The 16,603-nt window shown below is 45.2% G+C and overlaps 2 protein-coding genes across 2 annotated transcripts in view; both read right to left on the bottom strand.

Annotated features, from left to right (window-relative positions):
* The window catches only part of ADAM19 (ADAM metallopeptidase domain 19), a 34,287-nt gene extending 26,835 nt beyond the window's left edge, over positions 1–7,452 (bottom strand). The window contains exons 1-3 of the mRNA XM_071569994.1: positions 7,379–7,452; positions 7,069–7,139; positions 3,772–3,842 (exon numbers count right to left, since the gene is read on the bottom strand). Coding sequence (XP_071426095.1) covers positions 3,772–3,842; positions 7,069–7,139; positions 7,379–7,439 — 203 coding nt within the window. The 5' untranslated portion in view covers positions 7,440–7,452. The remainder of the gene's footprint in view (positions 1–3,771; positions 3,843–7,068; positions 7,140–7,378) is intronic.
* A 3,276-nt stretch (positions 7,453–10,728) lies between these two features.
* Positions 10,729–16,595, bottom strand: SOX30 (SRY-box transcription factor 30). The gene is made up of 5 exons (XM_071570262.1): positions 15,839–16,595; positions 14,456–14,695; positions 13,365–13,538; positions 12,045–12,519; positions 10,729–11,110 (listed from the first exon to the last, which is right to left on the bottom strand). Exons 1-5 carry the CDS (start codon positions 16,443–16,445, stop codon positions 10,744–10,746), a joined length of 1,863 nt encoding a protein of 620 aa, XP_071426363.1. The 5' UTR covers positions 16,446–16,595; the 3' UTR covers positions 10,729–10,743.
* Positions 16,596–16,603: the final 8 nt, after the last annotated feature.

The raw sequence follows: 16,603 nt of genomic DNA, 5'->3' as shown, positions 1-16,603 counted from the left end.
ATATCGCTTCCTATCAGATCCAGTTGCCTAAAATTAACTGTCTGGATGGCTCCCAAGATCACAGCAGATGAGCTCTGGCCTTCCTTTGCAGTGTCCTCAGCCAGTTGCTACACATCTCCCCTGGGGCTCTGCCACCAAATGCCCCTCACCACCACACTGCTGTGGGCAGGCAGCATCCAAAACAGGCAGCTAAAAATCCAGGCTACGCAAAGGATTCACTTGCACACAGGGACATCCCCTGGTGAAGCCTCCACTACCCCTGGCAGCTGAAAGGACCTTTCCCAAGTCTGCTCTTCCCATGAGAGACACAAAGTGGAAGAGAAGAGGGAGGAAAGTCTTGTTAATACTTTTCCTGAACTCAGCTGAGAAGACAAATTTCATGTAGGATTCTGCTGTGCAATTACGAGCTCTCCTCTTCACTAAGGAAAGACTCACACCAGGCAGTGCTGCCACACACATTGAGAGCCTCTCAGCATCCCCTCCCTACTTGGCTCAAAGCTGGTTTTTATTAACAAATGCAAATGCCTTTTACAAAAAGTCACTTTTCATCCAAGGTTTGCAACTCAGATTCTTCCGCTCCTAAGCCCCAGCCAAATTTAAAGCTGCTTTATAGGCATCTCTCCATATATTTGTTGTTTGTGCAGCTTTGAGCTTTCCAATCCTGCAGCTGCAGGGCATGGTTTTGAGTCATTTAAAACAAGCCTCAGTCGTTTGGGAGATATACTTTTGTCGTTATTAAGAAATATTAAATAGTGTCATGAACTCTGCTTGGAACTGCAGTGTCATTCTGCCTTCTTATCAAAATCCCAAGCGGGAAATAATGCAATATTATGCTGATGAAATAAATGTATTTGTAAATATAGGAAACGCAAATGCAGATCTGTACTGAGATTATTACAAAGCACAGGGTTATGCACAGTTCTGAAGCAAGATATACAACATTACTGTGTTTCGTACCTGTGGATGAATATAATATCCTTTTCGTATGGAATATGAAATCACGGCCTTGGTGGGAACACTTCTTCCACACATTAAAACCAGCAAGTTTCTTCCAAAGCTAGTGCATCCCTACCAAAGCCATATACTTCCTCCACTTTTCAAAGCAATCTCATCAGCTCTGTCTCCCCCTAAGGAAAGTGGGAATTGTGTAACAAGGCTGCCTAATCCCCCAAGAACATCACTTACAGCAGTTTCAGTAGCTTGGCAAATCTCCTTTCTAGCTCTGAGAACCACTGGGAATACCATATCCCAACCATAACCAAATTATGCCAATCTTTTCATGCTTTCTTTGGGTGATGGGAGTCTGGGATGGGGATACAAGGGTGAAACAGGGGCCAGGTGGGTATGTTCACACCCCTGCCATGAGCCCAGGGACAAAGCAAGAGCACAGCATCAACCTTGGCAGCAAAGCTGGTTTCCAGAAACTCCTCTGGACCTGAGTAGTTAAATGACCTAGAACTCTGGGGCTTATTTTAATTTTAAAAGTCCCAAGTACCTTCCTTGAAGTTGCAGTTCTCTTATGACCCACTTTCATGTCAACTCAAAACCAGGAGCAGACAGGCTTTGAAGGGACACTTCCCACTTGGGGGATTCCACTTTCTCTTCTTCTGTCAGGGCACCCAACAAACTCTTGAAAAAGTCCTGGATGCTGCAACTATTCAGTATCCCAAAGCTCAGCTAAAATCCCAGGCTCCCCTGTAAGATAATCAAGCACATTAATGAGCTCCTGGGTGCTGTGGAGCAACCCTGGGCTGGGAACCTGAAAAGCCAGGCTGGGCTCTGCGTTGCCACACACTTCAACAGGGAAAAGCAGTTTGTCTTCACTTAGAAGGGCTCTATGGATGCTGATAAATAGCATCCATAGGACTCCCAGGGACTTAATCACTCCATTTTTAATTTGAGTGTCTCCAAACTACTTCTGCACCTTCACAAGTCTCTGAAATGTGGAGTCTTTCGACTAAACAAGTTCCAAGTTGCATTTTGGCATTGTATCATCATCTTTCTTGAGCAAGGACTTTAGGCCAGGCAAGACTCCCACATGAAGCACTGCTGTCTATGAATCACCTGCACTTTTCACAGAAAATAAAAACAAAAACCTCCAAACCACTTGCTGTATTTTGTCAGCCCTAGCAAGGCAATCCATCCTGCAGTGGAAGTGTGTGCACACGCTTAAGCCTGTGTGTATACATCTCAATGAATGAAAATGCATTTCAGGAAATAAACACAATAGAAACCTTCTATTATTATAATTCTGTTTACTAACACCAGCAATGAGTTTTTCTGTGTTGGAAATAGCCTGGCACCACTCCCAACAGGCACCTGGAGGTTACGTCATCATGCTTGGACCACAAATAGATTAACTCAGTAAGGATCCTTTCTCTTCCCAGCTTCCACTGTGACAGAAATATTCACCTTTGCATAGCAACAGCAGAATAAGCAAGACCTGACAGTCCTGGAAGGACACCCCCTGAAGCATCTGCAGTTATGCGGCTTCCAGGTTCAGTTCAAAGCCTGGTTTGGTACTACCATCATCAGCAACAGCTATTTCTCCTTCATCAGACAGAACTGAGTTAGCTGTGCTTATGGTGCCTGGTCTCTATTTTCCCAGCTCAGAGATGCCAAAACACACAGAAATTGATAGCTGTTTCTGTTTAGTTCTACACAGGTGGATGACTGCCTGTGAAAAGCACCCTGCTTTTGCAGTGCTGAAACTCTCAGCAGCTTATGTGGCTTATTACAGAAAACACCTCATAGGATGTACTTGCGTTCTGTCAGCCATAAGATTTCAGGCTTTACTGCAGACAATGCTAAGAAAAACCTGGTTTTCCTTCAAAACACTCTGGTTTATGCACTGCCATCAGAACTAGTAAGATCTTCTGACTCTTCACTCTGTCAGGAGGAAAGCTGAGCCCTCAATCTCCGTGGTTGGGGTGTCCATACAGTATATTTAAAATATAACCAGAATAATTATTCCAAGGTTATTATTCCTACTTATTCTAGCAAACTGTTGTGTTTCCATAGATAAATCTTCGGACTCACTTAAAAATAAATAAAACACCAACAGTGGAAGTGGACTTCTTAGCAAAGACAAGCTTCTTAAGCTAAATTTTCAGCTGCTCTTCCACCACCGGAAACTAATATACTCACAGGGCAGAGGGGCTCTGGGGTAGCATGCAGACCAGAATCCTTCTACCTACCTTAATCTCCTGTAGCTTCAGCTGAATTCAATATGCACCACACCCCATGATACCACACAGCATTGCTGTCTCATTCCTGAGAGGAGGCTGCACTTCCCTTAATGCAAAAGCAATTTTTCAGTCTACTTTAGCATGAAGGGCACTAATGGAATTGAAACTGTCAGATCATTTCTCCTAGGAAGCAAAGCAGGACCTCTTTGGATCACAGCAAATGAAATCCTCATTAGAGTCACACTGATTCTAAAGCACTGAGCCATTTAGTAAATAGGGCGCTTCATATCAGCAACTTTTTCCAGTTAATGTAGTAAGAATTATGATGCAAAAATAAGTTTACACACTGAGGGCCAGGTCACCATCTGTTTTTGCTGACAAAGCTCTGTTACACTCAGCGCTGCTTGGCTGATTAACATCTGAGGGGACCCAGACTTGAAATAACCTTGAAATCCAGGGAAGGACTTCCTCATCCTGTCTTTATCAAACCCTGTTGAAGTCAGTGGAGGTTTCCTGTTGATTTCACTGTAACCCTTATTCATTATTTTAGTGAGATCACAAGGCAAGGCACAAGCACACTTACCTGTTTTTCTCCAGTTCCAGGACAAGCTCCTGCCCTTCTGCCTTTACCATAACTTCAGCTCTGAGTGGATGCTGTGTGTAAAAGAGAGCATGCCTGTTACTCACATATCATAATTATGAACACATCCATAAATGCAAGTTGTTCCCCTGGAAACTGCAGCTGACCTTAAACTACTCCTTGCCTTCCTGCTACTTCAGACCTGAAGGGGAAGGGAGGGGATGGGTCGTGGTGGCTCCGAGCTCCAGGCATGCTGCTGCATCCCACAGCACAGCCATGCAGACCCAGGAAGCAGAAAGGGCACACTGCTGGGATGCTGTAACTGACCCTGGTGTCTCAGGAGGAAGAATAGGCTCAGACAAGGGATCAGGTGCTAGTGCTGGAGTGCCTGGAGGTGCAGCTGTGTGTAAGGAGCACGCTGTAACCCCCTCTCCTGTACACTACTCAGGATCACCTCACAGCACAACCCAGTTTGCCTCAGAATGAGCTAATTTAGCAAAGCTTCCTTTGCTGTCACAGCATAAAGACATTTTTCAGAGGACAGGAATACTCCTGTCTCTTCCAGAGATTTTCATATAGTTCCTTTACTCAGAGAAAAAGCCAGTAAAGGGTCCTTGGATGCCTTTAGGCTCTAGCCATTGTACAGACAGTATTTCACAGCTGCTGTTGTTTAGTCCCAGGCTGCCAAGGGACTGGAAACCATGACAGCAACTTTATAGCATGTTCAGGCACACGCCACAGCCCTGGCTTCCAATGTGCCTGCAGCTCTGAAGGAGGATGCAGGACAGCCAGCTCCCCAAGGCCTGCTGGTGTTAGGAGAACGGACTCTAAATTCTTAGTGCTATAGCAAATGCATACACTAAACCCAACCTTTTTGAAAGGAATAATTCAAGAGATTGAAAGCATAGAATAGGCTTTCTAGAGGACTAACTGAAAGGGCCTCTTAGGTCTCCAGTTTTACCTCCTTCAAAGCAGGACCACTACACCTAAGGTCAGCTTGAGATTTCTGGCTCTGCGTGCTTTCTCATAAAGGAAGAGGATGAAAACATTTCCCAGAGCAGAAATAACTCCTTTGATAACAACACACTTCTCTACTCAGCTGGAAGGAAAAAAACAAATTCATGAGAACTGGTGAATAATTAACCTGTAGTAATTTCTAAATCTATGTTGGAGGAACTTTTGATAAACTGAACAACTGAAAGCAAAATAAAGCAAGACTGGCTGAATGGGACTCTCTGGCAATAGACCTGTCAACCCAGAGATAAGCTCACTTGTCACTTCATCAAATCCAGCTTCTCCTTTCATCAGCTCCCTGGGTTTTGTTCATCCTTCCTTCAGTTTCCAGGACTTTGCATCAGGCCCACAGAAATGATGCAAAACAAGTTAATACATTTAGGATATACATCAAGGGCTATTACTAAGGGGCTGAGTTTCACTTACTGAACCACAGGTGCTCAGTACACCTCAGGATAGATTTGTGTTTCACTGACTAACATAAGCACTTGGAGTGGCCTTGCCCATAGTTGGGGAGTCTGAGGGTCTCCATCAACATAGAAGTCTCTTCACAAAGCTTGTGCAAACATCATTATTACCAATATCTCCTTCCCTTCTCCTTCAGTAATCCCACTGCTCCAGAGTCCATCAATTGCTGTGTAACTGAAATATCCCAGCTGCATTTAAGCTTTGCTAACACTCATTTCTGAGCCAACAGGAACTTGCCTGAAACAAACCAAGTACAACCCCTGAGACCCAGCAAATTTGTATAAGGGGAAACGCTGTCCAGATGTATTTGCATCACTATCAATAACAGAACCAAAACTTGCAGGCAGCACTGCAAGGGCATTTTAAAGAAAATTAAGATCATGAGAGAGCCATTGTAGCTTTGTGTGTGTGTGTGTGTGTGTGTGTGTGTGTGTGTGTGTGTGTGTGTGATATGACACAATAATAAGTTTTAGAAGGTCTCATCCTATGGAAAAGATCCACAATCAACCCCCAAATAACAGTTCAATAATCAGTTAATAATACTAGAAAAAAATAATGGCATCTTCCCATAATGCTCTAGCCTTCCTTTTTTTTGTTTACAATGTAAGTAACATCCTCCAGATTTTCCTCTTTCATTTCATTGTGCAACTAGATTGCTTCTTAAAAGCTGGGAATCTGAACTGTAGTTTGTGTTTGGTGTTAAGTCTGACACCTCAGCAAACCACAGAACATCCAGAGACTATTGACCACCCATCCATGCGACAGAAGCAGGGCTTTGATCTGTATGGGCACATACAGTGTCTAAGACACAGTTAAACCCACCTGAGGCACTGGTTGGCTTTTTTTATGTTAGTGAAGCACCCTCACAGTTGAGATTCATAGAACCACAGCACAGTTGGGGTTGGAAGGCTCTTAAGAGCCTTAAAGATCCTCTGGTTCCAAACCCCCCTGCCATGGCAAGGACACCTTTCACTAGACCAGGTTTCTCAGAGTGCCACCCAGCCCAGCCTTGGACACTTCCAGGAATAGAACATCCACAGCTTCTCTAAGCAATCTGTTTCCGTGCCTCATCACCCTCATAGACAAAAATTTTGTCCTAATATCTAATCTAAACCTAATCTCTCAACTTAAAGCCAATCTCCATTGTCCTGTCACTCCATGCCGTTGGAAAAAGTGCCTCCCTGGCTCTTGTAAATCTTTTAGGTACTGGAAGGTGCCACCAGGTCTCCGGAGTCTTCTCCAGGCTGAACAACCCCAACTCTCTCAACCTGTCTTCAGAGGAGAGGTGCTCCAGCTCTTGGAGCGTATCTTCATTGCCGTCCCTTGGCCTTGATCCAATGTCCATCTTTGCTGGGGACTCCAGAGCTGGACACAATACTGCAAGTGGGGTCACAGCTGAGTGGAGCTGCGCATCAGAATCCCCTCCCTCGACCTGCTGGTCATGCTTCTTTTGATGCAGCCATGATACACAGTGGCTTTCTGTGCTTATCTCCTCCTAAAGCAGATGCCTCTATTTGGCTGTTCTCTAAATGCCACTGACTGTATGGCCTCACGCGCCTTTCACAGATCAGGTAGTATAGATTGAGGTTTTAAGGCGTGGAAGAGGGCAGGGTGAAAGCAATGTCCAAGTGTACCAGCCAGCTCATCCAGCCTTTCCCAGGATCATGGAGAAGTTGCATCAGCTCCGGGCTCATCCCCGCGGCTTGTCACAGGTTAACAAATCCAAAATGCGCATCACCAGATGCTGCGCTAACCAAGACATCTTCCCTACCCCTGGAAACGGTAAGGAGGTTTGAAAACAAAACAGAAATGACCTACCTTGTGGCTGCCGGGGCCGCCCAGGGCTGCCGACTGCGGGACCACTACCACGGGCTGCAGCTGCGCTGCGGCTGCGGAGACAAGAGGAGCCCTCGCTCAGCACCCTCGGCCCCTCCGCACCCCGAGCTTAGACAGCACAAAGCCGGGGCGGGAGAGGAGAGGGAGATCTGCGCTGATTGTAGGAAAAGCAGGACGATCCCCCAACCCACCAACCCAACCCATCCATCCATGCATCCATCCATGCATCTCCGTCCCCGGGGGCTCCCGCAGGCAGAGGCACTGGGCAGGACGGGGGGCATCCCGCACTCACGGCGCGGTGGCTGCAGCAGCAGCGAGAGCGCGATGCCGCACAGCAGCCCCCGGCCCCGCATGGCTCCGGGCAGGGACCAGCTCCCCTACCACTGCCCGCCTATAAACCCGCCCGGCGCCTCTATCTCCTCCCACCGCGGGACAGAAGCCGTCCGCCTCCTCGTCTCCAGCCTATCCCGGACAGCACCTCGGGGATGCTCTCGTGGAGCTGCAGCCCTCTCTGCGCCGTGGGGCTGTGCGACTTGGCTGTTTCCCCGCCGGGCACCGCGGGACGAGGGGAAGCTTGAGAAACTCCCTGCAAAACCGCCTGTCCAGCTCTTTCGCCAGCACAAAAACCCAAAAGCTAGGAAAGAGAGGAGAGGCTCAAGGGGCTTCCATAAGAGCTGTGCTATGGCTTTAGTTGTTTATTTATTTATTTGATATATTTATGTGCAATCTTATCAAACCATGAATGGCTGATCCCGTGGTTCCAGAGGCATCCTAAATCCCCCCACTCCTGAAAAATGCATTACTCTTGGACAGCTGAAGGGATGCAGGCTAGATTTTTATGTGACCCTATAAAAGGGCAGAGGCAAAAACGTTCACTGCCTCTGTCCCCTTATGGTAGATGGAAGGGCCAGCCTTGAGAAGGGTCGGGAACATCAGTAGCTCATATTCCCTGTGCACAGGGACCAGCAGGTCGAGGGAGGGGATTCTGACACGCTGCTCTACTCAGCTGTGATCCCACTTGCAGTATTGTGTCCAGCTCTGGGGTCTCCAGCAACGATGGACATTGGATCAAGGCCAAGGGAGGGCAATGAAGATATGCTCCAAGAGCTGGAGCACCTCTCTTCTGAAGACAGGCTGAGAGAGTTGGGGTTGTTCAGCCTGGAAAAGACTCTGAATTCCCTCACTTATTTATAGCTGCTTATAGTATAGATGAAAACAATGGCACTATTGTGGATATCTTAATTATAAATAAGTAAAAATGCAAGTCAGATTTAGACACAATTTTAGCTATTCTTCTTTCATCCTTGCATAAAACTTCCATCTACTCAAATGAAAAAAAACCACTTTGATGAGGAACATGTATGTTTGTACTGAAAGATTGTCACAAGTCTTCTTAGTACAAAAAATCTTCACAAGGACTGCTCCACGTGTTTCTTTAAGAGAAGATCAGCTCAAAAAAAGTATAAAATGCAAGAAAGGGAGCCTTGTTTTAAGACTGTTAAAGTACTTAGACCAACAACTAACTGCTTGTGATTTTTTCGGCATTCAAGTACCATAAAAATAAAATATGTGCAATATTTGCATATGTTACGTAGTGATATTTTTATCTTTGGATCTCAGTAATATGAGAATTCATATCTTAATTTAAAATCACCAGAAACTCCGTCTATAAAAATATAACTACAGGCTGTGCAGTTGTTATATATAGGTTAATCTATATATATATATATATATATGATATACCACTTGCATTACTGAGACACTGTTGCATGGAAAGAGTCAGGATATTTCAGCCTTACTAAGTCCTCAGATGCTGTAACAGTACCTGCCTCTGGCACAGGGTGAGTCACATCCTGCCTGTGCCCCTTGCTTCAAAAAGCTCTTACAGAAGTCAGCGGGACTGATTCACAAAGCAAGGTCAAGCTTTCGGTTATCTAGGAATTTTACCAGCCCAGATTCATTTCCTCAGGATCCAAACTGACTGATTAAAAGTACCAGATGGGAATTTCAAGTCTGTGCTCTGTTCCCTCATCTGTTACATCCCCTGTGATCAAGGCATGAACACACCTATTAGCAGTAGTCTCCATGCAACACCCAAAGCAAGGGTCCTTCATTAGCTCCACACTGTGGTGTTTCAGCCTCCCCAGGGCAAAGCTGATGACAAAGCTTTTGCAGTGGGGGTTCTGCACTTGCTTGACAGTTTGCAAGATGATTTAACACTGTTGTTGTTAGCTGGAGAGCAAAAGATGATGATTCTCCCATTATGTTCATAGTAAATTAGGAGTTAGCCACTAGGAAGGAAATAGATAGGCCTAGGGAGGAGAATGCCTGTTCAGGAACCAGACTTACACTGAGAATGCCTTGGACATTTATCAGACTAAGAGCTCAGTAATATTTCATTGGAACTCTCTCTTCAGAAATAGGAAAGGTTGTTGAATAAAGTGCTCTGAAAAAACTCCTGCTGACACTGGGGAAAACGTTACCCAGAATCAAAGTCGTAGTAGGAGAAAGGAGAAGGCTGTCCTGCCTAACCTCTGCATTACAGACACCTGCACTGATGAAATTTTGTCTTTGGCTGACTTGAGCAGAATGTGAAATCTCCCATTTTCCAGAACATTTTTCTCATTCAGATCACTTGAAATGATCAAAGGAGGGAGGCTGTGAAAGTGTGAAGGGAACTGGTGATCTAGCAGCAAACTTCTTTATCCTGAATCTTAGCAGTTGAGAGCAGCTTCAGCTGACCCAGAATACTCTGTTTAACTTTGGTTTTCCACCACCCATGTAGGACAGCAGGAATACTTGGAAAGGCCCTAGAGCAGCTGTCGTACCAAAGAGGGAGAATTGCTGTAAGATGATCAAGTACTGGACAAGGGCTTGTCCCAATGTGCTGACACTGAAAGAGTATCAAAGAAATTTCTATGCTTCCTTTAAAGGGTGGGTCACTGCTGCTACTTTCTGCTACTTCTTTTGCTTCATTTCTGCAGGCAAGTGAACTTGATGGTAGAAGATTTTATATGCAGCACACCACATCTTTTTAACTGTATCAGCACATGTGATGCACTGCAGTCCTCTCCATGCCGCTTGTAAACTTCTCCAATAGTGATTATACTGAAGTAGTTTATTCTCATAAGAGAAGGGGCACAGGTAAAACACACAAGGGCTTTTAATAACATCTAATCCATAAAACTGTCTTCTAGTAACTTTGGAGAAGAAAGTTGTCTCTGCAAATGGACAGCCACAAACAGTGATGCACTGGGAAGCACTACTGAGTCTCTTTAGACTCCTGTTACAGTAGCAGGAGGAAAATAAACTTTGTACAGAAAATCTGCATGTTTTGCAAGCTGAGAACCGTGTAAGGTGATATTAGTAGCCTGAATTGTCTGAAAAAGTTACTTCAGCTCATCATTTTATGCATGTTTAGCTTAGCTGCCTGAAAGTCTGTTTCATGAATTACAATTCAGCCTCTCCAGATCTGAATGTAAGCTATCAAATTCCAAACAGCTCACCAGACTCTTCAAAATGTCCTGAGTAACTCACTGAAGCTACGTGGCTTTCCCATTGAACACACTGACTGAAAAGGTAGTGCTGAGGAAAACATTTGAAAATATTTATTTCCCATTCTAAACTATTTTTCTGGATTATAATTTGCTTTAAAAATTACAATACATGAAACAACTTTACATCTTCTTCCTCATCGCTGTCCGTTACATTGATGTAAGTGCTGGAGGGAGTGGATGGGGAGGATGGCAAAACTTCCTCCACTACTTCAACATCCAGCTGGGGCAGGGGGCTTAGAGACTGCTCCTCGCTGCAGTTGCTCTGACAGGGCACCACTTCAGGGCTCTCACAGATGTGCTGGTCCCCACAAATATTTTCTTCTGAGTATCTCCTGAAAGCATAGTCTTCATCCAGAGCTGAAAATATCACCTCCTGTCTTTGGTTCCTGTGTTCATAAAAGCTGAAGCACTGAGGCACTGAGCTTGAGAAATTCCCATAGCCAAATGGAGGTCTGAGTGAGAATGTGCTGCAATGAAAGAGATTCAGAGTTGGCTTTCAGAAATGCAGACTGCCTGGGCTGCAGAATGACACTGATGTTCTATGTCAGTAAGCTTATCCTGTTGATTCAAAACATGCAAACTTTAAAACCATGCCTAATTTAAGCACTAGAGCCATGACAAGAGTCATCCAGATTCTGTACCTGTGCATAAGCATAATTTAAACCTCATACACACATGAGGTTTCTTTGAGAACAAACATAAACCCCACTGTATTTATCAATAAAATAGTATCATCAATAAACCAGCATCTGATCAGCCTGGAGTGAGTTAACCAAAATACTCGGAATAATAAAATACATTTGAACTCTCAGTGCAGCTCAGAAATCATGATTCTTGTATACAAGAAATGAGTTTACAGGACAGTGAACTTATAACACTCCTCTTTTTCAGATGTCTCACAAAACCCTCTAATCTCAGAGACCAAGGGCTGAGCTAAGTTCATCTTTGGCAATTTTGGGAATATGTGTCCTGTGTTTCTTTAAAGGACCTCAAAAAATAGCAGTATCTTGCATTGCACTTATCAAGATTTCAGAAATATTGGCAGTAATGGCAGCTGCAATGATAGTACCCACGAGACATCTCACACACCTACTTTAATTCTATCTGACCATTTTCAAAATATATATACACCAGCTAATGCCTTTCTGTCAAAATCAACAGCACTTAGATACACAGAGTGGAAAGGAGATACTTCTGTTTTATGTGGCCTTGTGAGTGCCAATTACTGCAATAGTATTTGGAGCCCTCAATAACTGGCACATATTACGAGCAGTCTGAGGCCAGAAGGTCCCACCCCACAGGAGCTACAGGAAGGTAGCATTCCTTCTGAATGCCCCATCTGCTTTCTGCAAGTCAAAAGACTGTCTGTGTTATTGGTATTGAAATGAAGAGTTTCCTTACCTTGCGGGGAAACAGCGAGGTCCAGGTACAAAGGAAGGGTGGCAAAATGGAAACTGAGGAGTTCCTCCAAACAGGTTACCTGGTTGAACAATGGGAGCAGACACATGGATAGGTGAGGGAATAAAAGGGGTACCTTGGGGAAGACATACTGCTCTAGGAAAACCAGGAATCCCTGGGGCCTTATTATCAGAGACAGAAAATCTGCCATTAGTGGTGGTGATGTTACTTGGGTTTCTGCTGAAGCTCTCAGGGAAAACGGGTGCAGATCTCTTCAGAGAGAAATTGAGGCCAGATGATACAAAACCTTCTGTCTGAGCAGGTTTAGAAAAGTGATGTGGTGAAATTACAGGGCACAGGGACACAGTAGGAACTGGGACTGCCACTGATGTGGTGCTTGCACCAGCGGTCTGAAAAAGAGTCACTGGACTAGCATGTTGACTGGAAGAAGCCAGCAGACGAATAGCAGGAGACTCACCTTTAGAAAACAAAACAGTTATTCGTCAGACATGAATAAAGCAAGAGTTTTAATAAATAGGAACATAGCAAACCACAGGCAGAGCCTGAACCACTTCCCTCCAACCCCTTCCCTGCAATTCAGTCATACGCAGCCCACACGTGTTCCGACAGACGGATTTGAAGTCCACATATTCAAACTTCCTTTCACAGAAATCCAAGGGTGCAAAAAGGAATTGGCTAGTGAGTGTTGGGACTGTGGGGCTGGTGAGGGCTGTGTCTTGTCCTAATAAGGCCACAGAATGGCCTGGAGTATGCTCTCAATGCCTGAAGCTCAGGAGACCTCACAAGTCTACTGAGTTGGAATGAGCCAAATTTGTTACAAATTTGGCTGGTGAGGAGCAGAAGCAACAATTACAACACTCTAATCTCCTAAGTTTTCTTATTTCACCAGTGAACATATCCACTAGACAATTTCACTTTGAAATGTTTTGCAAAGCACAAAATTCAATGTACATTTTTAAACCCCACCTCATGTCAACAGGGTTGCCTTTAAAGGGAGAGATTTCAAAACACATTGCATAAGTGTTTTCAAACATCACTTGCTCAGAGCTTCACCAGAACAGAGCTGAGTGTTCTCTTTTATATCTGCAAATATTATCACACAGCAAAAACAGGCATTTTATTTTCTTGTCTCATTGTAAAGAGAGCAGTCCTTGTCAGGATGCTTGAAGAGGAAAATGCCACTGCCTGGATTAAGCTACTTGCTGTTGAAATCCACTATCCATGGACTGATAGACAGCTCTGTCACTACATGCCCTTTTAAATACAAACTCCTACTACAATAATTCAGTACTGAAAACTCACAGACTAGATATCCAATACCATTCTTAACGTTGGGGTTGGCAAAAGAGTAAACAGGTGATGGGAAGGGACGAGTACCAGCTGGACTTGTAGCAGTGGTGCTCTGAGAAGTGCCAGAAAATACAGCAGAGCCAGGCAGTGGAAAACACTTCTTTTTGTTCGGCTGATAAACCCAACCTGTCAGAGATGAAAAAAGACGCAGACATCCAATATTTTAGATGGTTTCATTCTTTATCTAAAACCATATCTGTAATTCTGAGGTATCTCATAAAATGAGTGCAAAACCTGCTCCTACAGTCAAGGGCAATACTCCAATTCCTTCAGTGAGCTGGCAAATGCGGAAATTTACCCAAGATGAAAATAAAATAGACATATTTGGGCATTGTTTTTATGTTACCAAGTACTAACTTCTTGTGAAACAAAGAAATACAGAGAAGTGGGGATGTGACGTTTACGACAGATTAGTCAGATCTCATCTACCAGTCTCATCTCATCTAGTTTGGACTATCACAACAGAGAGAGAAAGGATCATGACACCTGGTATCTCAACGGCTTTTAAAAAGTGTTCTAAGTACTTATGTTCTGTTTTATTGAACTGTGTGTAATGGAGAAATGAATTTGTTACGGGTGCAAATTTTTAACAAAATTTTTGACAAAAGGCTGAGAAACAGCATCTTCCACACCATTATTTAGGAACCCCAAACTGAATAATCCCACAGAACACAATGCCATTTGTGCTTTCTGTGGCATTTCCCTTTCCTGCTTTTAAGGAACAGGTGCACATGTCACCATAGGCCACCTTGGCAGCTTTTCCTGGAGCATGGAAAATGACACAGCAGACCACGTTCACAACAAACTCACCAACTGCCCAATAGACTACTAAAGCACTCAGAAGAGTTGCTGTAGCTGTGGCGGTCTAAGCACCATCATATTGGATACTTTAAAAATCTATATGGCTTCAGACACACAGAAGGATAGTGTGCTTGAAATATCCATAATTTTTCTGTCTCTATTCCTTGCTCTAATGCAAGAGATCCATATTTCAAAAAGCCTTGCACTTCTAAAGCATTCAGGTAAATAAATAAGATGTTTACCAGGAAATTCCTCCCTGTGCTTCAGTTTTATTTTGTTAGCTTCTTCATAATACGGCTGCTTCTGCTCTTCAGTCAGTTTGCTCCACTCCAGTCCAAGCTGAACACTGATCTCTGCATTATTGGCACCTGGGTTAGCTTTTGCCACAGCAGCCCGATGGATCCTGGCCCACACCATAAATGCATTCATTGGACGCTTCACACGGCCGCTTTTGGTCTTGCTAAATGGAGTGTCTGGCATACCTGTGCAACAAGGCAAGGGAAGATGAGCATCTTCCAGGGAACACAGCAGTACAGGCTACCTTAATTAGTACACCCAGAGCATATTTGGCAATAGATCCTAAAAAACAACTAAGGCTAAGCGATTATTCTCCACTAACCTTCACTGAGTCACTGCACAAGGAAACATCTACCTGGCTTTTGTTACGTATTATTAAAAAAACCCTAAGAAACAGGACTGTTAACACACTAGTTTGAATTTCATTTGGCTGGATTGTTTTCTTATGAATTTATAGACTAAATGTTGTATAGCATAGACCACATCACTGCACATTTGTTATCACGTTCAGAACTCTGAATCCAAAGCCCTAAGGATGCAGGGACCAGACCTAAGGATGGTAGGGCTGTTCAGTCCCACATCTGTGCAGTCCCTGCCTTCTCAGCTGAGGTTGTGGCTGTTCTGGGTTTCTGGTTGGAATGTACTGCATTTTTTCTTTTTATTTTTTTTTTCAGATTTGGACATTCATTTTATTGGAGGAATCTGTGTTCCCAAATGATTGTATGATACCTGGCTTTGGCTCTTTGTAAACGCAGGCTGCATTTAAATTGAGATGGTGACATGATGAATCCCCAGACCTCTTACAACTGACCGCAGAGCAAGCAATTTCCTCTCTGAAAAAGGCTTGGAAATTAACTCTTAACACATCATCAACAAAGGGCAAAAGTTTCTGAGTCTTCAAGACCTCATTTTAAATCATTGCTTTAAAGCCTAGATATTTTCAAATAAAGCTTCCAATGCAGATGTTTCAAAACGCTCCTCATTTAATGTCCACGTTTTTTGCGAGGTGTAGGAATGCTTTGTAGCTCTAAAAATCAAGCGGATTCCTGATCTTAAACCTGCAATCAGAATTCAACATAATTCTGTACACTGAGCTTTCATGCAGTCAGGGTGCAAGTAGACAGAACTGCACTGACTTTAACAAAGCACTAAAGAACTCTGTGCTCCCACGTGTTAATGTCTAATGCTGTGTAAGTAAGTTGTGTTAGCTCAGTCTATCCAAAGGGATGGTTCTCTAGCACAACCTTTCCACTTGTGTTCTCCTGCCTGATAACCTGTCACCTTGTGTGCCACTGACTGGACCCTTGCAAGCTCTCTGACCGTAATACCTGAATCGGAGGGCAGGACTGTGAAGGGAATGTTTTTCGTTTCAATCTTTGGAGGCTGCACTAAAGGCTGCAATTGAAGTGGCACTTGTTTTACCGGCACTGGAGTCACATGGCTATGCTGCGAGGGCCAAGGGCCTTGGATCTGTACATGGGACATGGCAGGTGAGGGGGGAACCACAGCCGGGATATTCTGATCTTCAGGAGGACCCCCACGCTGCTCACACTGCTGGACCCTGCGGCCATCGGGGCTGTCCGGGGCGGGGCCGCACACGGGTCCAGCCGGGGCATCGCTCTGCTCCGCCGCCACCGCCTCAAAGGCCACCCGCGGCGGCTCCACTTTGACAGCAGCTCTTCTCCCGCTGTGCTCCAGCATCTTCTGCCCGCTCTGACCGTCACCGGTGCCCCTTTCGCGGTGCCCTTCCCTCTTGATGGCTCCGCGGGCCTCCTTTTTGAGCGCCCCCGCAGCCAGGAGGAACCCTCCGGCTTCGCCCGCTCCGCGGTGGCTCGGGGGATGCTGCGGCCGCGGCTCCTTCACCTTGGCCCGCTGCGCCCCGGGGGGAGACCCGTGGGTGCGGAGCCGGCAGTGCCTGGCGCTCCTGCGCTCCATCGCGCCGCTCGTTGGGCCAACGGTCCGAGCGCCCGCACCGGCCTCGCATCCCGCGCCCGGCGTTGGGTCCGCACCAGCCCCGCATCCCGCCGGGCACGCACGGACCGCGGGGACACCGATCCGCAGCGCCGTCCTAGCGGCCGCACCAACCCTTCATC

The sequence above is a fragment of the Pithys albifrons genome, chromosome 15 (assembly GCF_047495875.1).
Source record: "Pithys albifrons albifrons isolate INPA30051 chromosome 15, PitAlb_v1, whole genome shotgun sequence".
In the NCBI taxonomy this organism is placed as follows: Eukaryota; Metazoa; Chordata; class Aves; order Passeriformes; family Thamnophilidae; genus Pithys; species Pithys albifrons.
This window is presented reverse-complemented; position numbering and strand designations above follow the sequence as displayed.